Below are 24786 nucleotides of genomic sequence, written 5' to 3'. Positions count from 1 at the left end.
TAATGTCTTACAATGTGTTTTGTTTGTCCTCGAAATGGTAGGAATGTGTTGCATTTTGATACATTAGTGGTTACTAGTGGTTTCCAGTACATTACTGTAACTAATTAATAAAGCCACTCATTTTTTATTTTTAAAAAGCAAATGGCCTAGATGTCATGTGTGAATGTGCTTAAAGAAACAGTTGTCTAAAACCCCACTAGAGTGATACAAAATCAGTGAAACATGAGATTCTGCATAAACTTATACAATGGCCTCTGTGCACACATGGAATTTCCAGGTGAACCTTGCCTGGTCCTCTCAGTGCTACTTCTGCTTTAAAAAGACTACACACAGTACTCAAGAGCATACCTACAGCTGCTGCATTTCAGCTTTCTCTCAAAGGTGAAATGGGAACATTAAAAATATAGCAAGTGAACATTTTTAGATGGTTTTGCCATGAGTTAGTAATGATAATAATAGCACTAAGGGCCAAATCTCAAGAGGTGCTAATCAACAGGTGTCTAGTCTTATTGATTTTAGTGGGAGTTGAAGATGAGCCATATCTTGCAGGAGGTGCTCGCCACTTCATAGGATCATGCCCTTAGAGCTTTTAATTTCCTAAGAACTATGTAAACATAATTCAGTAACCATCCCTATGAAGTGGGTATTTTAATTTCCCTCATACTGAGGTTAAGTGACTGCTCCAAGACATGAACTCAGGAATTTCTGTCTTCCAGATCTTTGACAGTTTTAAAACCCCCCAATCCTGCAGACCTTAGGCAAAACTTTTTTTTTTTTATCCTGCTAATGATGCCTTTGGCTTTGTGGAAGCCACTTAACCTACATACATTTGTTGTTGTTGTTTTCCATCTGTAAAATGAGAATTATAATGCCTACTACATAAGCGTTGTAAGGATCAATGGTTATAGACTGCTTTGAAGATGAAAATCAGTAAGTGTTGCTGTTACCTCTACTTAAGGCAGTGCTAATATAGCATGACTTTTCTATTCGAGAGTTCTAATCTTCCATATTCATCTCTAAGAGTAAGTTTAAATGTGTCAGAGTTATGGATCCATGCTGTTGAAAGATATCCCAGAATAATGTGGCTCTTTAGACGGTACAATAATGTGCTATTTAAGTGTGTATATACAGTATTAATTGTAAAAATGCCTCATTAACCCATCTGTGTTCAACAGTAGGGGGAAGAGAGGGCCTAGTGGCATCCCTCAGAACACCACAGCCTTTGGAATAGAAAACTCAGCTGCTTAAATGCTCTGTTTTTCACAATCGGTGGTTTCATGCAGCTTTTAATGTTGCTGCTTCTTATAAGCACACAGTTATATAAAATATCTACTGTATTACTTCCTGTCTAAACTTAGTTATGTTTTTCCTCTTTGAAGAAGTGCAATGCCAAGTACTTTCAGTGAATTGGGCATATGCAAAGATTACACTTAAATACTAAAACAAAAATATGGTTGGATTCCCTGGCACATAAGTGTGAGTAGGGTGCCTGTTGTAAGGTTATCTTCCTCTATGAAGCTAAATATTTTTCTCTTTTTACTAACTACACAATCTATTCTGTTTTGTAATTTTAAACCTTGTTGAAGAGGCACTTAGATTTTGCTGCAAAAGTGTAAAAATATGGAATCTCCATTCTGTTCACAGGCCCAGAATTTGGAGGGGAGAAGAACTGTGTATATATCGGCATGGTAACTGAAGATCTGGATGTGTCCGAGCTGGTAGAAACTATTGCAGCGACAGGCAGAGAAATTGAAGAAAATTCTAGAGTCTGTATTGAAATCTTACCTGTTTTCAAAATTTACAAAATGTTTTAGCATTAGTTTTCTCCAAACTGGTTTCAGGGCAACTTCTTATTCTTTGACGTGAAAGAAAATTGCACGTATTTAGCTATATAGTGATTTGCATCTACATGGTGAGAGAACTTCACAGTATTATGACTCTCTCATGATACCTTGGTTTAGGTTTACATTTTTGTGTTTATAACTCTTCTGCTAGCATTAGACACTTTTCTAGTCCGGAAATAGGCAAACTCAGTGACTGTACGGTTTCCATAATGGTTTAAGCCATCAGAAAAAATTTTCCCTTTTTGAATGATCTGGGGCAGATCATCAACTGGTGTAATTTGTTCCATTGAATTCAGTGAAACTATGCCAACACACCAGCGTGAAAATCTGCCACTTAATGTTTTCCATTCATTTTATTTGTTAAATCAACAGCTTGGAAACTGGATTTACAATGTCTTTATTACTAGTAAAAACGTTGGTGCTTATACAGGATTACCTGAGAAGCTTTGGTTAATATCTGGCCTATTGAAGTTGTCATAACAAAACCCTTAGTAAAAGGGAAGTGGTGGTTATTTGAACAACACTGCACCCACAGAATAAATCCTTGTTCAAGTGTACTCTGAATATTCCCACTCCTGGGGATGTGCTGATTATGTAGCTGTGCCTGTGGAACATTGATAGCAGTGCCTGGTGGAGTGCTATTGCACCTCTCCTGTTCCTTCCCTCACTGTTCCTGAACATTGAGGGCGAGACTATAAAAGAGGGTCTTGGCTCTCTAGCCACCTCAGTTCCTTCCAGTTGCTGCAGCGGATGGATCAGGAACTGCATTTGGACTCTTAGTCTGAATCCCGTGCTTGGATAGTGCCCATTATGCTAAGCATAAATTTAGATTACTTTTCTTGTGTTAACTCCTAACCCTTAAAATGCTTTTTTAAAAGGAAATATTAAAAGTTCTAAATAGTTGTTAGTTCATCTCTGGTTCCACTATTAGAATCCAGTGGTGGTTATGAAGAGCTAGAGATCAGCTATTAAGAAGTGCACCTTTTGCCCTGCATTTGATGCTTATGAGATGCCCATCAGGGAGGGACATTGTCCCTCAGGTTCAATCTGAAGTGCTTTCACCCCAAGAGTATGGGAAGAACAGACTGCAAATGGTCCTGCTGGCAGGAGGCTTTGACAGACAAGCCCTCTGGATATTGTACACATTTGAGAGCAAGCAAACGGACCCTGATACTACTTGAGAGAAGAGGCAGCAGAGACCTCTCCATAAGATGCCATCTTCAGTTCAGAGCTCCAAGAAATCTCTGGTACCTAAAAAGGATCCTGATCCATTGGATCTGAAACTGAAAAGCGGAAATAACCTGTTGGTGATTGGCTCAGTGAGCAGAGCCAATCTGCAGGAGTGACACCTTCCTTGGAACCAGGAACTTTGGTGGGGGGAAAACTCAGGGTGCAAAGAAGGACTCTATCAGCAGAGCCTCGGGAGTCAGTGGATGTGTCTAGAGCAGTCTGTCACAGATCTAGTTGAGCTCCCCAGTTGGACACTTAGCATACTGCGGTAAGGGGATCCAAACACTGACTCCCATGTGCCCTTAGCTTGCTGGTGCTGAGCAGAAGTTAGGCATGTCCCAGTCTAACGAAGCAAATAGCTGTCATTGCTGATACACTGGGTTCAATTCTCCATTCTGAACTTCCTCAGTAACTGGCCATGACAGTGGTAGCTAAGATCTGTCATGTGGATCCACAACCTCAACTTGGGTCAAATCTGGAAGGGAGCAATAAGGACTCGGAAAAGAAAAGAAAGGCTTCTTCAGATCCCCACACTGCTGCGTCTTTGACCTATATTAGACCTGAAAAAACTCAACTCCTTTATCAGGAAGTTCTGATTCTATATCTTTAAACTGGCATCTATAATACCTTCCCTCTCTATACAAGGTTGATTTGCTGTTCTCAATTTGAAGGTTATTTCAATCAGATCATTACACTGCCAATATCTTTGCTTCCTCATAGAGGAGCATTATTTTCAAATCCGAGTCCTTCCCTTCAGCTGTTCTACTGCCCCCCAGTTTTTACAAAGTGCCTCAGGGAGGTGGCAGCACATTTTTGGAGACAAGAGATCCACATATACCTGTACTTGGATGACTGGTAAATCAAAGTGTTGCCAGAACAAAATCTATCCCAAATCCTATCCTTCACCGATGCTCCCTATTTGAGCTGGGGCTCTCAGAAAGTTCAGGAACAGTGAGAGGAGGAGATAGGTGAGGTGAGGGTGCAATAGCGTTCCAACAAGCACTGCAATCAAAAGGTTCCATCAGCACAGCTGCACCACTGGCATATTCATGAGTGTGAATATACAGAGACACTCAAAGAACTCTGGCTAGAGGTGAGTAGCCTACATCTAAGCAAGAGAAATTCATGCCCTTGCAATTAAATGTGTTACAAGATCCATGTAAAAAAACGCTACTGTCAATCTATAATTGTCTATTTATAGTATTAAATAAATGGCATTAGTCAACTACTGACCTAATTTAGAAAAATGCACAAATGTCCCCATTTAAATTTAATCTTCATGTAAGGGACCAAGAAGCCAGTTTAAGTGCAGTAATGCATGCTCTTCCATTTTTAATTAGCTGCTGGAAAACATGACTGAAGTCGTTAGAAAGGGGATACAGGAAGCGCAGGTTCAGCTTCAGAAAGCAAATGAAGAAAGACTTCTTGAAGAGGTAAGAATTCCAAAATAATCTGTTATCTACATCACATAACTCTGTAACACTTAGATGGGTCATTCACTAGAATGATCTTTTAACGGCATGTTTTACAGGGCCTGCTACGACAGATTCCTGTAGTTGGCTCTGTGCTGAACTGGTTTTCTCCATTTCAAGCATCACCAAAGGGAAGAACATTTAACTTAACAGCAGGTAGGAATAAATACATCTGCAGCAATAGTACATTAGCAGTAATTCTGTAAAATGTGGAAACCTTTACAATGTTACTGAGATTTCTTGTTAACTGATTTATAAGATGTCCAAATTATGTGATTAAAAAGGAACTCTTAAAATCTAAAGGAACATTGTTTAGCCACCCCTTCTCAAACACTGAATAAGAAAATATCTGCTGCTACCATCTGTCCAGTTCCCTTTAAATCTCAATACTTAACAATTCTCAAGTCAAATTAAAGCGATTTGCTGGATTTGGCTGTTGTTCCCTCCACTATATTACAATAAAGGGCTCTTCAATTCATCTGTGCGAATTCCAGATGTGTACGTTGGAAAATTGGATTTCTGCTTGAACTTCTTGTACAAAAAACAGCAGGATGGGGAGCACTTAATAGTGTCATAAGATCATTTCTCCAAGTGTGTAATATATTCAAGCACGATATATCTATATGTATGTGTACATAGTGAACATTATATATAATGGTGGCACTAAATTGACCTGCATGCTCTATCTAAATTAATTTTTCTATTTGAGTTCTTGGTTCAGGTGTCCTCTGACCTGTCATGTTCCCAACCTTCACTAGTCTGCACAGTAAGACATTAGTAGTCTGGGAACAACAGGTTAGAACTGAATCGGGACTAGCTCTTGACTAGGGTGGGTATAGTGTGAACATGCCTATATGGAGGGAATCCATGGCAGTGTAAAAGAGAGAATGGGAAAATTATCCTAGTTGGATTCCACTTGTACCTCATGCAAGTCATTCTGGAGTAAGTATTAGCCTAGTTTTCCCTGAGACACTAAGTTCTCAGACTAGGGGAGGCTGAGAATGTGGTAGCAGAGGCCTGCAGGCAGCCTTATATTTATATATATGTCAGGCCAGCCTTATATTTATTTTTAAGCTAGGAGGGTGGGGGAAGCATGTTCACTGTGTTGCTTCACTTCTCCCACAGTGGTTGAAGCACAGAATGGAAGATTCCTTTTGCAGGAAAAGGCAAGATTTGCCTGAGAAGGATTTATCCTCTTTCTGATCAAATGTTCCTTTAAAGTGCTGTGCTCACAGGGACTTGAAAGGAAGTTTGAAGCTGAGGCTGTATCAAGTTTCCAGTGGTGGAGGGAAAGGAGAATGTTCACTATGGTAGAAGTTATAAAGTGGGTGTCAGTCATTTGATTATTTTAAAAATCTTTATGCAATAGTTCATGTCCCTTTCTGTACCTGAAGCATAGTATAGTCTGTGATTAGAATGGCACAGATTTATGGGGAGTTGGCAAGTACAGCTTCAGAAAGGGGGCTTAGGCCCAGATTCTCAAAGGGAGTCAGGCACCTAAATACCTTTGATGATCTGGGCCTTAATACTTGCTTGGGAACAGGCAGGAGAGAGTGAGTTAAATATAGAGCACCAGAAAAGTTTAAAAACTGTGTACTTCGTTAACATGTTACCTGGTTCTAATATTATTTAGTGGTGTCAATAAAACTGTCTCTTTAAAGACTTTTTTCCCCTCCATTGGCAGGCTCTCTAGAGTCCACAGAGCCCACCTATGTATCAAAAGCACAGGGGACTGGGACTACCCCACCCCCGACTCCGACTCCCAATCGCATTAAGCAAAGACTTCCTGGTAAGTTTCCTCCAATTACATTTAATAAATGTGCAGTTTGACACTAAAGAACACTCTGCTTTGTTCACAAAGCTAATTAGTACATAATGGAGTTTTATTGCCTAATCAGAGTGAGTTTTGCTTTTTCGTCTCCACATACAGTTACTCCTTGCTTAACATTGTAGTTATGTTCCCGAAAAATGTGACTTTAAGCAAAATGAAGTTAAGCGAATCCAATTTCCCCATAAGAATTAATGTAAATGGGGGGGGGGGTTATGTTCCAGGGAAATTTTTTTCACCAGACAAAAGGCTATATATGTAAACAAACAATTTAATACTGTACACAGCAATGCTGATTATGAGGCTTGGTTGAGGTGGTGAAGTCAGGGTGGAAAAGGGTGGGATATTTCCCAGGGAATGCTTTGCTGCTCAATGATGAACTAACACTCGGCTGAGCCCTCAAGGGTTAACCCATTGTTGTTAATGTAGCCTCACTCTACAAGGCAAGACAGCAAACCGAGACAGAGAGACGTGTGTTCCCCTTTAAGTACACTGACACCCCCCCCCCAAATACGTTGCCTTTTTAAGTAGATCAGCAAGTTGAGACAGCTGCTGTTCCCAGAAAGCTTCCTCCCATGTCCCCCCTGCTCTATGGAAATGGGGTGAGCAGAGGGGAGGGGGACACCCTGACATTCGCACACACACACACACACACACACACACACACACACACACACACACACACACACACACACACACACACACACACACACCCGCAGGAGGCTCCAGGGAGCAGCTCCAAGGCAGAGGGCAGAAGCAGCATGTGGCAGTCGGCGAAGGGACAGCTGAACTGCAGGCAATTAATAGCCTGCCGGGCAGCTGCTGCACAGGGAACTTAGGGAAGCAGGGAGCTGATAGGGGGGCTGCTGGTCCACCCTGGTTCCAAGCACCCACCAGCTAGCTCCAACGGGCTGCTCTTTTTGCAAGCAGTGGACGAAGCAGGCGGCTGCCAAACGACATTATAAGGGAGCATAGCACAACTTTAAACAAGCATCTTCTCTAATTGCTCAGCAACGAACAACGTAACAATGAAACAACATTAACCAGAATGACTTTAAGTGAGGAGTTACTGTACATTACTTTCCTGATCACGTCAAACTAGAGCACTAGTCTTGGTTGTAACTGTACCTGTCCTCTTGTTGATTTTAAATGACCAGTGCAGCAGTCAAAAAGACCCAGAATGGAGCTAAACATTCCCTGGAGCACCATTCAAATCCATCTTTTCCCACCCCCATTGTGCTCTGAAAGAATATATCCTGGGACTGTAGGGGAGGTAGCTATCCTTCTAAACAGCAATAACTACCTCTGACCACAGGGCTTTTTCCTCTGGAAAATATTGTAGAATGGTAAATTCTCTAGTTCACACTGAGGGTTACTGAAGTTTGCAAATTAGCAAGAAAACAAACCCACAAGGGTTTGCAAATTAGCAAAAAAACAAGAACAATGTATTTTATTTATTTTGGCCACTGCAGTTTTGTTTTGTTTTTTGCTGTGCTACACAAACATGGTATTTTGTGGAAGTAATGATATCTTAGCATGAAATCCAGAGGTGAAAGTAAGCCGGTACACCCCGGTACGGCGTACCGGCAAGAGCCGGTTTGCTGTACCGGGGCGGCCCGGCTTCCCCAGGGGGCAATTTAAAGGGCCTGGGGCTCCCAACAGGGGCTGGAGCCCCAGGCCCTTCAAATTGCCACCAGAGCCCCACTGCTGGAGCCCTGGGGTAGGGCAGCAGGGCTCTGTGAGCTATTTAAAAGGTCCGGGGCTCCCCTTGCTTCTACCGCCCCGGCCCTTTACATAGCCGCTGGAGCTCTGAAGTAGTGGCGATGGGGCTCCGGCAGCTATTTAAAAGGCTGGGGCATAGAAGCAGCAGGAGCCCCAGACTTTTTAAATAGCCCCCAGAGCCCAGGGGTAGCGGGGGGGCTCCAGGGGCTATTCAAAGGGCCCGGGGCTCCAGCTGCCTCTGCCGCCCTGGTCCTTTAAATAGCCACGGGAGCCCTACTGCTTCCCAGGGCTCCCACGGCTATTTACAGGGCTGGGGCAGTAGAAGCAGGGGAGCCCCGGACCCTTTAAATAGCGCCCCAGGCTGCTGCTGCTGCTACCCCGGGGCAGGGGGGCACTTACCTTACAGGGTGGGCTGGGGCTGGCTCTGTCTCCCTCAGCCATGCCCCTTCTGCCCTAGGCCCCGCCCCTTCCGGGGGCCAGAGCTGGCCCCAGCGTACCGCTAAGTCACTGGACTTACTTTCACCCCTGATGAAATCACACAACAGCATAAATCTGCTCAGGAGAGGCAAGATGAGCTTTTTTCCTTTCACTGTGTAAATTAGTTGATTAGCCAAATCTAGGCTGGCAAAGCAATACTGACAGTCGTGTCCTTTTTCCTCTGGTCAGATTGAAGTTTGACTTTAGTTTGGACTGTCAGCTTCTCTAGTTGGTCATTAATCCTTTGGGGCACAGTGACCTGTTGTAGTAATTTACCCATCCAAAACAGTTTTATCAAGTAATGTGTTCCTTGGCTTTTGCTCTTTTTACTGACAGTCACTTTTTCCAGCCAAGCCTTAACTGGGTTCCTGTTTACTGGTGCAGATTACATCAGTTACACATCTGTGCTTGTATGTCTAAATGAACTTAAATGCTGGTGCTAAATTGCATCCACGGCTTTAAAAATAGAGGCCATCTTCTTAAAATGTGGCTTATAGTTTGTATTGATTAGTCTGTGCGTTTACTGTCTTCTAATGCTATATTCATTAAACATTTCCACAGGTCAAAAGCTTTTTAAAAGATCTTTAAGAAGCTCTGATGGATTTAGTGAGACCAGTTCAGTTAGTCATACTGATGACTTGGAAAAGGTGGAGCAACTCTCCCATTCTGTGTCTACTGTACAAGAGCAAGGGACTGTGGAGACAGAGAAAGCGGAGCAGCAGAATGAGATCGTACAGGTAACAAGTGACAAAACTGAAGACCTGCAAAGTGACAAATCACAACGATCAGGAAATGACTGCACTAAAGTAGAGGAACAAGAAAGTCTAAGATAAAATCCAGATTTTGTGAATGAAGACTTTGTATAATAACCACATTCCCTGTATGGCAGGGAAGTTTATGATGTATTCAAAATGTGAACAGTGCCACATGTTAGTACAGTAACTACTACTGTAATTCACAGTTAACAGGGATTTTGCACAAAAGCAAGTTAAAAACAAAGCTTTTTCCCCTAGGGGCCAGTTAACTTGTTTTATTGTACACTTATGACAATTGTTTCAACCCTATATACATTATCTCCAAGGTGATATTAAAATACCTGATTTATTTTAATGGCTTATAAACATTTGCCTGAAGGAATATTTTTTGGCAAAAGAGTGACAGTTACTGTATGAATCCAGGTGGCATTATAGTGCTTAATGAGTTGATCATACATTTGAGTTAAGGTTAAGCATGCACCTGGTGATATTTGTAAAGTGGACCTAATTTAAAAATATTCAGTAAACCTGCCCGTTGCTCACCTTTATATTTTAAATCAGTTTAATCTTAAAAAAAAAAAAAAAGCACAATAATGTAGGTAGTCATGCTAGCTGTAGTGCACGTCATCTCATTGCTTTTTTAATCCCTAATGTTCATTAGAAATCCATTGCCTCTTACTGAAAAGGTCGTCAAGCAGTTGCGGTGCAATGAGTGACAGGGATGTACACGTGTGTATATTATGAATATGTAAATACTACTTTGCCATCAACTTTTTTTTTTTTTTGCTGTTGTATAAATTGGCCCACTTGTTAAGCTCCTTAATCTTACAGGGCTTCTGTTAACCCTTTTAGAAAGTAATAGTGCCTCTGCATGACACAGATCTATCCTTATTTACTGCTGCACACCCTCTATAACCAGGTCCTATGAACAGAGTTACTGGACTCTTTTTGGTTATGTATTTTTAAAGATACTTGTTAGTAAAGCTTGAAAAAGTCATGTTGGTGATGGTTTCTACACTATTCTGATTTTTGAATAACATAACTAACTTTTAGTAGATATTGTATATATTGAAGAAATTATAGGTTATACACTACAGCACATAGCTCCTTTATAATCTGTTCACTTGTCTAATATCACAAGTTTAATGTTCAGAAGTATTTTCACCTGCAGAAACTGACTTTACAGTGTAGAAGCAAAACAGATACACTAAAAAAAAATGGATCCAGCCCTACAAACATTGACTTAACACTATCACCAGTATTTCCTTTGCATAAATAGGATGTGCGTAAATTACTACCTTGCGTAGGTCATCATGATGGCTCTAGTGGTAACAGGATTGGATAGCATTGTGATACTTTTAAGGATTTTTCGTTGATTTATATGTACTGTCAACTTTTCAGTTTTTGATTCTCTGGGGCGGGGGAGCTGTAGTTAAAGTATATTAAGTCAAACTTTGTTTATAATTTCAGATCTCATAAAACAGAGTGCAATTTTTTTTTAAGTACAAAAACAATTAAGTCAACTAGTCTTCCTTATTAGTTTATTTGGTAATGAAGTACATTAACATGGGTATATTTGTGGGGGGCAAAATCAAAAATTAATTTAATATTTTTATATTTGGAATTGCTGAACTAGTGGTTTTGTTGGATTAGAGCTACATACTTTAGATATTACCCGAATGTTTCAATAAAGATTCTTCAAATTACAATATCTGATTCTTCAACGGTAATTGAATTAAGTTGCACTAAAATCTGTGCTGTAGTTTATGAAAACAGGTGTTTGACTGATGGGGGTGGTTGTTCTAGGTACTAAAGAAAAACTGGAGTGTCAAACACCTCTACTACAATCTCTATCCATATATTGCACAGCCTCTGTGTTCTAACTGTTGCTACTTCCAGTTCACTCAAGGCTCCAACAAGGCTCAAGGAAGGTAGCTTGAGACTCAGCATTACTGTGGGGAGGATCCAGGATGGTTAAGTTTCAGGCCCAGGGTGGGACAGAAGTTGCTTTTGAGTTTGGTTAAAAGACTCCAGAGAGAAGTCCTAGGGCCCCTACACTCATACAGGGGAACAAAAGAGGAGCTCTGGAGGGGAGAAAATGGCAGGCTCATGACCAATGTTGTGTGGGATAGTGATACCCCGGATTAAGGGAAGAGACCTGGCCAGAGGGCCAAGTGACAAGAAGAGAGATCACTCCAGGGCCTAACCAAAGGGTACTAGATGACAAGTGCTGCTATGCCATGCCTGGCACTGCAAGCAGTGAATCTACTCTTCTTACTGGACATGGAATTCTAGGCCTCCTTATTCTACTGGAATGGTTTAGTGAAGTTGTAATTAGCAAATTCAGCATTGCCCTGACTTAACAGGTGGATGTACAAAAAGAAAATGAAACAATATTTGAGAGATGAATAACTACACAATTCACCTGAAATCCATAACTTACTGTATTTTGTGATCCTTTACCTATGATTTTAGTCCTGTGAAACAAGATTATCTACAACCCTGAAAACTTATTAGGGCTTTTAAAGCACAATACACTTTATATAAAGCTGCTGCAAAGTGTCTCACAGTTTGAGTTGTAGAAGGTCGTCATTATAGACAACTAAAACAGATTTACTTATCAAAAATTGCCACAGTTTCAGAATAACCAAACTGTCAAGTTTTCATATAGTGCAGGGATGTACATATGTAACCAAAAAACAGAGGGGACAAACCTCACAAGTATTTCATGACATCTTCCATGTAGCTTCTTAATGTAAAAAAGTATCAATATCAAGGTCTAGGTAGGGTTAAAAAAAAAATAGCAATCAGAGTAGTAGAAATATTTCCATGAATGTTCTTAAACTCCACCCACAGCATGTGAAGTTACATCTTTTCTTGTAGTCTCTGCAACCCAAACAATATAGGGGTGAGTGAGCACCTTTAGCTATTTTATTTCCATTGCCCAAGCTTCAGAGAAATGCAAAAAGTAAGCAAACAACCCAAATGGTGAAAAGTTGAGTTTAATGTTTACTTTAACAGAAGATGCCCAGTGACATCTCCTGTTTATTTATTAGTAAATATAAAGATTTATTATTCTAGACCTTTTTAGAATTGAAGAGCTGTACGGAATCATACACTATTACTCCAACAGCAGTGGTAAAATGGCACTGTTTAACAAATATGCTTTCAAGGCTTATGCTCAGCCATCATTCCTGTAGGGTTAATGATTATATCTTTCAGTGTAGAAAAGCCCCCAGCCAGCTAGTGAAAAATCTCATCTATATCAGTAAAACTTACTCTCTCATTTATTCATTCAAGGACTTAATGGTTTAAAATAAATCTCTCTCAAAAAACCCACTTACCAATGAATAAGTTTGTATGCATGTTATACTTTAAGGAGACACTTAGTCCCAGCTTGAAAAAGCACTTTTGAAAGGGCAAGTGCATATTAAATCTCTCTCTAGGTAGATTTTGCAGAAGGCCTTAATATATAACTGATTAGCACCAAAAGTAAAAACAGGGAAGGGCACATCTGAAAACAAGAAAATAGTAGTAAACATTCACTCCCTTATGTAAGTAACAGGGCAAACACATGCACCTCTGCCAAAATATTACTTTGAAAAGCCTTAAACAAGGCTAGTCTGATCTCAGGGCCAGCAGGGAATTTGACCAACATGGATTCAGAAAGATGCTCCTTGGGAAAGCACAGCCTCGCCAAAAGTGTGGCCACTTTGCTGCAAAGCGTGTCCTCCAGTGTTTGCCTCAATGTTAAATCATTTCAAAACAGTCGCTCCCATAAACCTTCTTCAGTCTTTTTATAAAGTCGAGGGTTCCTGTTAGGAAACAGGGAGTCATCGGGAAATGGATGCTCTTTTAAAAATAGCAATGCAGATCTAAGGTGAGAAACAAAGTGGGGTGGTTCAGCCAGAGGCGATGTGGAAAGATTCTGAAAAACAAGATGGTGTCATGAGCTATTTCAAACCAGATGGATAAGAACATTACATGGCTACTGGTGCCCCTAGCTTTAATTTCTGGCCTAGACAAAATGCACCCCCCCTTTCAGCATTTGCACAGAAAAGCCAGCAGGGCTGACGGAATGCTAGCACAACACACATTTTTGTAACTTCAGTTACCTGTAATATCTGTTTATCATCCTGCTCCAACCAGAAGTCCACGTGTGGGAAAGGCATCCAGAAGTAAGGTCCAATGTGGAGTTGCTCTCTCTTTGCATCATAAATATTAGTCATCTGTAACAGGGAACAGGCTTTGAGGGTTTCCCTATTGAAATTGAGCAGCAGTAAGTGAACTGAACCCACCATGCCGTGAAGGGGAATGAGCTTGGAGCTGGCTCCACAGCTACTTCCCCCACCCTTTGATATGCAACAAACTGCAGCTCCTGTCCTAGGCCAACAGACTATTCTTCAGTGTCCCCTGCTCCTGTCCTGCTCAGCCATCTACCTCTCCTTCACTGCTTGTCTTGTTTCAGCTCCCTTGTCCACCCTGCTACACACACACCTCTCCCACCCTACTCTGCCCTGAATTAACCAAACGATTAGACAAAACAGCTGCTCTGCCCTTATACAAGAGGCTAAATAGCCTTTTTGTGCCAGAATTTTGGGCTCAAGATCTTAAGTGGCAAACCTTAAATCCACAAATATTCCAGCTGCTTCTACACCATGATCCTGGGGACAGTAGAGGGTGTTCCCCTGTTATAGTTTAGTAGGCATGGGTCAAGATCCTGCAAATACTTCCTTGTGCAAGTGTCTTCTTACTGAAGTCGTTAGCCTTTGGATGAAAGCAGTGTCTTTATGTAGCACACCTGCATCTGAGAGATCATGTGGACCGAAGAGAGCTGGGTTCAATTTCCAGCTCTGCCACAGACTTCCTGCGTGACTCAGGCAAGTCAGTTAGTCTCTGTACCTCAATTCCAGGTCTGTAAAATTGGATTAACACCACTACGCCTCTCTCACCCTTCCTCTGCCAGGGACTGACTGTCCAGCATCTAGCACAGTGGTACTCTGATCTCAGCTGAGGCCTCCAGGAGCTACTGTAATACAAATACTGAAGTCTGTCCTTGTTTCCAAATAGAATACTTGCCGAAGTTTTCCATCAGGTACCAGCAGCTGTTGTAGTACAGATATTGGCTAGTATGTCCAGTGTTTGTCTCTGATTACACAACCACAAACTGGCAGTATTTTATCATAGTTACTCCTAAAGGAGTAACTATTAGTTTCTGCCACAGACAAAATATCAGGAGTATTTTTCTCTTAAGAGTTGTTCTCCCCTCCCACCACCAATATATATGTTTGTTTTCACTCACTGGTGCTCCTGTTAACATATGGGCTGAACGCAAATCCTCATCTGGTCCCTTATCTGGAAAAGTTGCATGGAAAATCTCTGCTGTTTTAACATTCACAGCTGGGGAGAAAATGGTTTGAATAAAACACAGTTAACCAGCTAATGACGACATTTAAAATGTCCATCCCCCCACAAACACAGAATTCCAGACCAACAGCGCTCTTTGGCACAGACAAAAGTGAATTTCAGAACCTATCAGACACTAATATCAAAGACTATGACAGAGAAACATGTTTAAGTTTCACTTTCTGGTTCACTTGTATTTTCACAGTGCTATTGGGTTTCTAGCAGCCCCGAGGAAAGTTTAAAGGAATATGGTCAATTTGAAGATACCACTATAGGAATACAATTTTTGGACAAATTGTATTCCTAGAGTGGTATAAAGATCACAAACTGAAAGTAGTTAGAAGAAGAAAAAAAAAAAGGAAGAGAACAAAATCAACTAAACCCAGCAGAAAGGAGTTGGACTCCAAACAGAAAAGGCAAAAGATCGAGCAGTCTAGCTCACTGCAGGCCAATAGTTCAGCTAAATGCCATGAAATAACCCTTCGGGCTCTATGCTCTCATTAAAAGGAAAAGAAAAAATATACACATGCTCCTAACCAAGAGGACCCTTTCCAAAGGCATTTTCCAAGCAGCAGTACATCTTCAGCATCTAGCAAAGCATGTCTGAGTGGTATTAACAGCAGCCCTGTCCTACCAGAGTTAGCATCAGAGCTACACTGATCTGTGCACCAGGGTATTTTATATCTTCTATATTAGCCTTGGCTGGCAAATGTGTTACCTTTACAAGTCTGAACAGCAACCAGTTTAAAACAGTATACAAGATGCATTGTACTCACCTATTCCATAAATGATTGGGAAATGATTGTCCTTTTCCTTCCTATCATTTAATTCTGTTTCAAAAAGAACAAATATGTCAAATAATCCAGCCACTGTCAGCATGTTTATTTCCAAGCAGCGTTAGTTTAGCTTTAGTCAGGGAGGTGCCCAGACCTTACCCAAAAAAATAAAAAATTGTGGGACATGCAACCTAAAGCAGCCACAAGAGAACTGAAGACTTGGGTTCATATCCTTGTTTAACTCAAGTGAAGTGAGTTTATCTATTTATGTTTTTATACCATGTCTATTATCATGGTATACAGGACAAATTCAGACACAGTCAGGGTAGTTCCATCTCAGAAGAATGGCAACTGCTTATGCCAGTTCTGAATTAATCCTTATCTTTGGTGAACATTTATCCACAGAGCAGAACCAGACTATATAAAATCACTCCTGTTCTTTTTGCGGATACAGACTAACACGGCTGTTACTCTGAATACACCATAGAAATCATTCACATCCTAACAGGCCTGGGACTGAAACAGCTGCTCTGGACTAAAATGCATTGACAAGGGCAGCATGGGAAAGGTGTAACGCTTCTGCCCACACCATGACTGGCTCTAGCCAAAGCTATTAGCCCCTCAGTTTCACATGCCAAAAACATACAGCTGTAATGCTGCCATTTTTCAAAGGTTTAAGCTACAGCCAGTGTGAAAATACAGCTCTTGTTCTCACTGAAAATGAGGAGACATCAAAAATAATCAGACTTTAATTGGCTACAATGGAGGAAAAAGGAAACCGAAGAGGGGACAGAGGGAAAGGATGATAAAAGAACAATAATTTGGGGTATGTGTCTCCTACACACTTCATTCATCTGTCTGCTGCAATACTGACTAAACACACACAGTAAATGCAGGAGGCAGGTCTAGTGATGTCAACTGATCCTAGATGGGTTTAGGTTTCCTTCCCAGCAGAACCACAAACGTCTAAAATTTGGAGTGCTCACAGGACCACATGGGTGAAATACTTCAGCTATTTCCACAAGTCCTATTAGCAACTGCAAGTTGCCGTAGCACTTCTGGGAAGAGAAGCCCTAGCCATTGCCCTTCCTGCGGTGTGCTGTGGTAAATCACTACTTCCAGAATACTGACTCTGGAGTACCCAACTAAAATGAACAGATCAGTATACAACAGCAAAAAACACTGTAGGCAATAAGCCCTCATGCCTAGAGCTCACAAACTCACAAAGCTTGCAGGCCAGATCGAAAGGTTGCCTCTCCTAAAATGAAGAGCCTCACATTTATTTCAAAGACTAAACATACTTTTACAAAAGGGAAAACATTAAAACTCTTACCTGTCACACAGAAAGTCACTAAATGGACATCATCTTGCTGGAGATCAAATGTTCCTACACCAACAACAGTAGCAGCAAGGTATAAAACTGACTCATGTCAAGGCATGTGCTGCATATAAACTATGGGGTATATCAATGCTGTGCACTGCAGATTAGACGTGAGGCCCTCATTACCAGCAGGAAATCTCCCACTCCATTGTTCTTGATACAGATAATGGACCAGTGTGTGTTTTCCAGATATGTCTCAATATCTTGCTCTTATAAAATAAAGAGAAAGCTACTCTATACAACAGTAATTTACACAACTGGCCATTGGCAAGGGCAGAAAGTTGTTAAAGAGAAAGCCTTGTTTATCAACATTTTATTCCTTTTACAAGCATTTGTTTAAGGTAGCTCTGGCATTGTGATCTCAGGTTTAGTTTGTTACACATTTAGCAGGGTACATTCATTAGTAATACCCATTTTATATATGGGTAAATATAGGTACAGAGAGAGAAGAGACTTGCCCAAGATCATACAGCATATCACATATATAGATATAGATATATAGTACATGTGTAAATCATCTCACTGCCCCATCCCCATGTATAAACACATGCCGCACTTCAAATTCCCAAATGGAGAAAACTCAAATCCAAGATTTTTTTTCTACTGTATAATTGAGGATTAAGATCACACACACACACACACACACACACACACACACACACACACGGCCCAAATCCAGCCAGAATTCTAGTTTTTGGACATGAGAATGGAAAAAATATGAACTTACTAAGAAGCTGATTAGTAAGTTTTTGAGATAACTGCCTATCATCATTGAAACCTCCAACTAGGTGAACTTCCAGCCTAACAAATAGAGATGGAATAACAGGAAACAGCAATTAAAAAGACGTCCCAATGTGAATAGCTTTTCAATACAATCCCCAGCCCACACCGTACAGTGATCATTAGAGAAGGCTCATTTACTACAGTCACATGCGCCAGTTGATTGTGTATTACCTCATGACCTAATGTGAGTAACCTCTTTGTTCTGGACACTATAGGGAATATCAGATGAGCAACACAAACTAAGGACTTGAATCTGAGAGGCACTGAACATGGGAAGTTGTCACAGAGCTTGATGGGATTTACAGGTACTCAGCTCCTCACAGGACTGGACCTTAAATTAAAAAGCTATGTTTTAAGCTTCTCAACAAAGATCAATTAAATGTACTCCAGTGACTTCCTTACAACTCACTCAAACCTTAAGATAGGGGTCTTGGTGAGACGTCTGTGTAAATATGGCTCCTCTTTCACTCTATAGGTCTGTTCTCTATGGCCAAGCTCTTCAAAAGTGACTAGTGATTTTCAGGTATCCAACTTCAGGGGACCCCGTAAAGGGACCCAATTCTTAGAAAGTGCTGAAGAGTCACCAGCTGAAAATCAGGCCCCTTTAAGGGGTTTCAAGAAAGAAAATACTTGCAACTACTTGCTTTTGAGTAAGTCTCGGACCAGGTGTATTCAGTGTTGTATCTGCCAACTTTACCAAGTTTTGCCTCTACAGGTCTGACAGGAGTAAACACAATCAAAAGGAATTGAGCTGAATTCTTTTCTGGTTCCCATAACAGCAACAGAATTTATAACTAAATTCTGATTCAGAAGCTTTATTGTTTTATGTGCCAGCCAGAAACATCCTGGGATCTGAGTTAATCTGGAAGAGTTTACAGAACCAACAGTTTTTTTAAAAAAAGCAAAAATCCATTTGTGAAACTAAGCACATTTGAGATGGAAATCACTGAGACACACACAATAAACATGGAACCTCACAATGGCAGTTTTACAGAGACACTGTTCAAAGCAGACTCACGCTTTAAATTAAAGCGCTGCTAAGAGAACTACAAAAATAATATATACATACAAACGTCGATGGTTCTGAGTAAATCAAGAAAAAAAGCTATTACATCTGTAACAATGCCAGTAGGCAAAAAAAATATCACTGTGGAAACAGTACCTTGTTGAGATGGGTTTTCCTGCCCTGGCTCAGCAAGCCGCTAATTCTTTATCTGAGCCCCAAATGATCACATTTAGAATTTCCCACCTTACACACAACAGTGACCCCTCTGAAATACCGTATACAAGACATAATAGAGCAGAGCTAACCTTCCACATTCTGTGTCATTAGAGAAAGATTTTACTGCACTCATAATCAGCGACACCTCGGCTTGCGTGCTGGATCCATCACAGTGTGTCAAGCAGGTAGCGCCACTCCCTGAAAGGCGGGCAATAAGCAAACATTTACCTGACCACAGGTCTGTACAACAGCAACAAAATTGTCATTCTGTAGAGTAGGTTATAAAATGGATAAACCGCATCCAGATTTTACAGGAGGAGAAACTGGCACTACAAGAGATTAAGTGACTTGTCTGATATCACACAAATTCAGTGTAGTCAGGAACAGAACCTCAGTCTCCTGATTCCCAATATCCTGCTGAAACCACTAGGTCTCCTGTGCTGCCTTCATAAGAGCCAGGGACTGAGTTCCATTCCCATCTCTGTCACTAAGGGCTTGTCTACACTTGAAACACTACTGCAGCACTTCAGCATAGACACTACCTATACCAGCAGTTCTCAAGCTGTGGGGCAGGACCCCAAAGTGGGTCACCAGGGCTGGCTTATACTTGCTGGGCCCAGGGCCAAAGCCGTAGCTTGAGCCCCACCACCCAAAGCCCGAGGGTTTCAGCGCTGCGTGTTGGGACTCAGATTACAGGCCCCCTGCCTGGGGCTGAAGCCCTTTGGCTTCAGCTTGCCCTCTCCTCCTCCCCCCCAAAGTCAGTTGGGTTCGGGCAGGCTCGGGCGGGCTCAGGCTTCGGTCCCCCGTCCTGGGGTCGTATCGTAATTTTTATTGTCAAAAGGGGGTCGCAGTGCACAGAAGTTTGAGAACCCCTGACCTATACCAACAGGAGTGGTTCTTCCGCCAGCATAGGTAATCCACCTCTCCAAGAGGCAGTAGCTAGGTCAATGGAAGAATTCTTCTGCTGACGTAGTGCTATCTACACAGGGACTTCGGTGGGTTTAACTTCGTTGCACAAGGGGGTGGATTTTTCAGTCTAAATCTGGATCAATCTAAATTCTTTAGTGTAGACAGGCCCTGAGTCACTGTATGACACTAGACAAGTCACTTACTTAACCAACAAATCAGACTCCTGTGTCTAAGGGTTAGAGTGAACATGCAGCTCTAACATATGCAGCCAAAGGTAATGCAGGCTGGTAATAGCAAGGTTTCTTAAAACGTGACCCATGCAAACTAGAATAAACGAATTAGAACACCCAGTGTAAGCTCAATACATCAAATGTGGAAATTCCATATGAAATAACAGTCATTACACAGCCATTATTTGAGAAACATGCATCTCATGGTCCAGGTTTCCTTTATGATACCTGTGTGTCTGAGCACCACCAAGTGGCAGGTAGTTGCATCATCAGACCCAAGGATGGACACGGAACCTGTTTTAAAGGAGAGAAATACAGTAAGAATTTGACCTTCATGCCTGTTGCTTCAATAGCTAACATTATTGCATCCCCACGTACCATCTTTAGGGGTGGTCACTGCAAACTCTCTTTGCTGGATGTATAGAAGTCCTTTGGGTCCCACTGTTTGAGCAGGTTGGCCTCTTAGAACTCTTGCTTTCTCCTGTAAATAAATTGCACTCAGACTAAAATGGCTGAAAGAGCAGGTATAGCAAGTACTAGAATGGACACTGACCCAACCAGGCCTATGGAAAACAGAGGGAATCAGGTGGCAGTTCAGGGAAGACCATGAAGGCTGAGATTGACTATAAATACTTACATTTCATGGCGTTTTACATCTTCAGTAACAAAGGGGGAGGCCAAAGACTCGGAACATGGATTGGATATCAGCAGACCTGAGTGTGACTGGTTTCCACAACAACCAAGCCTACAATCATGAGTTTTGGAAGAAGGCTATAAAAGTCACTGATCCCCAAAGAGGTAAGTGGCAAGAAAGAAGAAGAGTGTTTTACATCCTTGAGGCTTTTTCCAAACATTAACCAGTTAATCTTCACATCACCTCAGACACAAAGAGTCTGTCATCCCCACTTTAAAAATGGAGAGAGAGAAAAAGAAAAGGACTTGACCAAGGCCACATAATCATCAATCAGTACAAGAGCTGAACTCGGCAGTTTCTGGCTCCTAGCCCTGTGCTCAGTCTACTGCTATGACTAGAACAGTTAAATATTTAAGTCAGATCTATTAGCTTCCCTATAGTTGTTATCTTGGATGCTTTTAAGAGACATTCACAAAGGATAATTTTTAAAGGCTTGACTGTAATAACCTTACACACATATAGCAAATAGCATGATGCAACATGAGTAGTCCTGCTAAAGTCAAAAGGACTCCTTATGGAGGAAAGTACTGTTCAGGGTGAGTAAGGTAATCACAATCTAGAGCTAAAATACCAGAAGATATGAACAAAATAATCAACTTGATTACTTGTAAGTTGTTTTTATTTGATGATTTCATTCATTATAAATCTTTATTATTATATTAGTACTAGAGAATTAACATACATAAACCTCCTATTTGGAGAATGAACCAAAAAGTCTATTGTGCCAGCAAACCCTGGATTGCTCAAATGACTCTGGGTCTCCCCATAGAAGCAGTCTTGGAAGTACAAACACTATGTTCATTTCTTTAGCTGGTAAGAAACTCCTCCCGCTGGCTTGAATGCAGTAGAGGGATAGATTCTAAGTGATATTTGCTCATCTACGCTCCACAAAACATTATGTAACCCTCCTTCCCATAAACCAAACTGTTACTGAGTACTCTGGTTCCTGAAGCTGACCACACACATCATTCAACACTGATTTACTTTAATACCCAATCACAAACTTGAGTCTGTTTTGTTCTAGCAATGTCTAAGACTGGGTACGCATAGTCTGATTTGGGAGCTGCAGGGGCTCAGTGCTGAGAGAATCTAGCCAGAAACATTATTACAGGGTATGGACTTGATGATTCAATAGGGGTTCTCCATTTCCAGTGACTATAACATAATAGCATTCTCTAGTATGGGGGGGGGGGAGAAATGGAGCTTGGGCTTTTTTGTTTTTTTGCTTCTTGATGATGCATAAAGACCCTCCCTCCAATACCCATAGCTGGACATCTATGCCCCTGCACTGCCCATGCCAGAACACCCTGTATCAGGGCTTCTGGGCCCCCAAGAACACCACATGCCAGGATGTCTATGCCTCCAACATGTGGGCACCACATCAGGGTTTCTGCCCTCCCACCCAGCACCCCACACTGGGGGGGGGGGGGAAAGAGGTGCATGCCTCCAACACCAGAGAGCATCCTATGCCAGAGAGACAAGGTCTGGCTCCAGAGCTGGTCTCTCTCACCAACAGGAGTCCAGTAAAAGATGTTACACCTCCCACCTTTTCTCTTTAATATCCTGGGACCCACATGGCGACAACACTGCATATACCCTGGGCCAGGGCATTTAGCCCACCGAGAGCGCCAAACACAGGCGTACAGACCCCCATCCTACTTGGTAAGTTACCTGTGACATTGGTAAACTCCCCTTTTCCCCCGTCAAAGCCAATAGGCTCTGGACTTCTCATTAGAGGAGTGGGGCCTCCGTCCAAAGCCTGCTCCACCCCGGCCCGCTCGGGAGATGGCACAAACCTACTCCCTCCAGCTGGGCACTGCAGCCTTCCTGGTTGGAGTCCGACAACCCTCCTGCCTCCCCGCTGGGGCTGCCCTTCCTTCCCTGCACCCCTGCCGCAGCCCCCGTCCCCTTACCTCCAGGTGCGGGTAGGTGCGGATCAGCTCCCCCGGGGGCTGGGCCAGGTCGATCCGATCCCCGTTAATCAGCAGAGGCATCTCTGGGAAGCGCCCGCTCCTGAGGCTGCCGGGCGGACTACTTCCGATAGCAGCCAGCTGGGAGGGGAGGCTGCATGGGCTGACATCGCAAGGGGTACTGGGAAATGTAGTCCGGATGGAGAAGCCTGGTTTGGATTTGAGTAGTTCTGTGCAAGCAGCCGGAGTGTCTGCCGCCGGAGCCTGCACAAACCTGACTTCAACTAAGGGCGGGGAAAGAAAACGATACTGATGCACGTTAGACCACCTCACCCCCAAGAGAGCAGCATAGGTACTCTCCCCTCTTAAAATGAAACTTGCAACCCCAGAAAGGATTGAAGAAATGTGCTGTTCACAGCTAGGACAATTGCAGATCTGTCTGAATTTCCACCTCCAGGACAGGGACTACTGAACTCCAGCAGGGCTGTATTTAAAATAAACCATCTCTAATGGAAACTACAGGGGGCATTTTAAGCAGGCAGAATATAATGACCCATCATGGAATCAGCCCATTACAGTAGGCTTTAGTTCTCTCATGAAGAGTACCATCAATTACACAAGCAGGGCACAAATACTCATCAAACCAAATTTGCAGCAGATCAGAAAAAAAGAGGCCCACTGAATGTGTGGGCCCAGCCATTTGTACATGTAGAAATCCTGTCTTTAGATAAGAAGAGGTAGTAAGATATACTCGCACATACAGATTTTCTCCCCCCACATCCACACATTTTGTGGGTACAGTTAGATCCATGCTGAAAATTTAGCACATTATGTCAAATTAAGAGTTTCATACCTTAAAAGCAGTAAATAATTAATTGCTTGAGGCATATTCAGAAATATTTATTTAAAACTGGGTATTTTCAATCAACTCCCACTTCCTATGCACTGGCTTGGTATCTGCAGCACTCCGCACAACCCTCACTTCCAATGGCCCAAGTCAGACCTTGTACAGGCTGGAAAGTGATACTGTGGTCTGACATATATTGCATTAATTCATTTAAGTCTTAAACAAATCTGATTTTTCTTTCTCCACAAAAGTCAGCGGAATCAGATGTAATTAATAAATATGAGTTGTACTGGAAGGGTCCCTCAAACTGTCGTCAGCAAACTGAAGTGAAGGAAATGTTGGGATGAAATCAGCCCTCTCTGGATACTACTACAAATCTCTGGTGGAGATTATTTCTAACTACTCATAAGAATACTTCTGTAGAAACATTTTTGTTTTTGACTACACTAAATGTCATGTATTTTCAAATTAATTTCCCAGAGATACAGATCCCCAAAACTGACATCCTTCTCAAAAGACACACACAGAAACGTCATATGCCCCATGATAAGCAGTGGGCTATATGTATTGCTAATTAGACCTGAATGGAAAATTTAAAGATGTTGGGAGAAAAACCAGACTCCCCCTTTCATTTTCCAGCCAGCTGTATTCTCAGTATTCTCACTATAATTTTGCCCAGCAAAGGATAAACACTTCTAGCAAAGTGCAGCTTAATACGCTTATTAGCTAAGTGTTGTTGCCTCCTTTTATTATGGTTATAAAAGCATAAATGGGAAAAACAAGCAAAGAGAACGTAGGATCCATAGCCTTCGTGATCACACATAGCCCTAATCAGGGGATTTATACAGACTAAGACACAGAAACATTGTGGGAGCCCTTGTTAAAATATTGCTTACACAGAAGATCCCTGACAATCTAACACCCTGAAAGGTCTGGTGTTGATTGTTTGACTAGCTAGGACAACTGAATATGTGCTCATTTTTTAACATTACAATTTTCAAGATGTCCCAAAATGTGGGTCTAAATACAAAGCAAATATTTTTCTAGAGCTAATAAAAAAAAAAAAAATCTCACACACATGCGCAAATCCCCAGCTCACATATAAGATATAGCAATGTTAGCCAGAAGAAAAAACTGGCATTATGTTTTGGAAAAAAGTCTTATACCTGAGTTCACCCAACATGTTGACAAAGCCATTGGTGTCATGGGGAAGAATGCAATCTTTTGATCACTTTGGAACCATTCTTTCTTTACTGTTGCTTAAGATAAGTACTTTTATGTTGGGAGATAAGGCAATTAA

General features: G+C 41.7%; 3 protein-coding genes across 5 annotated transcripts in view; 2 read left to right on the top strand and 1 right to left on the bottom strand.

The window, feature by feature from the left end:
• The window catches only part of PDXDC1 (pyridoxal dependent decarboxylase domain containing 1), a 49120-nt gene extending 38083 nt beyond the window's left edge, over positions 1-11037 (top strand). For both annotated transcript variants that reach the window (XM_005307576.5, XM_042861644.2), the window contains 5 exons: positions 1645-1766; positions 4415-4507; positions 4606-4702; positions 6231-6335; positions 9135-11037. In XM_005307576.5, coding sequence (XP_005307633.2) covers positions 1645-1766; positions 4415-4507; positions 4606-4702; positions 6231-6335; positions 9135-9406 — 689 coding nt within the window. In that variant the 3' untranslated portion in view covers positions 9407-11037. The remainder of the gene's footprint in view (positions 1-1644; positions 1767-4414; positions 4508-4605; positions 4703-6230; positions 6336-9134) is intronic.
• LOC135973815 (uncharacterized) overlaps positions 1-24786 on the top strand; it is a 1510190-nt gene that overhangs the window by 857339 nt on the left and 628065 nt on the right. The gene's annotated exons all lie outside the window — the stretch shown is intronic.
• On the bottom strand, positions 12315-24785 carry NTAN1 (N-terminal asparagine amidase). 2 transcript variants are annotated; one of them, XM_024109835.3, is made up of 11 exons: positions 24653-24785; positions 22643-22923; positions 20414-20516; positions 20264-20329; positions 18986-19094; positions 17619-17692; positions 16844-16903; positions 15511-15564; positions 14631-14728; positions 13444-13557; positions 12315-13256 (listed from the first exon to the last, which is right to left on the bottom strand). In XM_024109835.3, the coding sequence occupies exons 1-11, from the start codon at positions 24690-24692 to the stop codon at positions 13089-13091; spliced, it is 1167 nt and encodes a 388-aa protein (XP_023965603.2). In that variant the 5' UTR covers positions 24693-24785; the 3' UTR covers positions 12315-13088. The 2 variants fall into 2 exon arrangements, with proteins under 2 accessions (XP_023965603.2, XP_005307632.2); XM_005307575.4 differs by having other exon boundaries at positions 16844-16897.

The sequence above is a fragment of the Chrysemys picta genome, chromosome 10 (assembly GCF_011386835.1).
Source record: "Chrysemys picta bellii isolate R12L10 chromosome 10, ASM1138683v2, whole genome shotgun sequence".
NCBI classification, from domain to species: domain Eukaryota; kingdom Metazoa; phylum Chordata; order Testudines; family Emydidae; genus Chrysemys; species Chrysemys picta.
The sequence above is the reverse complement of the archived record's forward strand: the minus strand, read 5'-3'. Positions and strand labels throughout refer to the sequence as shown.

Bases quoted from the DNA above. Each gene is read 5' to 3' on its own strand.
- NTAN1 (XM_024109835.3), bottom strand. From the start codon at position 24,692: ATGACACCAATGGCTTTGTCAACATGTTGGGTGAACTCAG. The intron at 16,904-17,618 runs GTAAGTTCATAT...CTACTGTTGTTG, and splicing joins ACTTACTAATCAGCTTCTTA to GTGTAGGAACATTTGATCTC. The intron at 13,558-14,630 runs GTGAGTGAAAAC...TCCCTGTTACAG, and splicing joins ATATGTTAACAGGAGCACCA to ATGACTAATATTTATGATGC.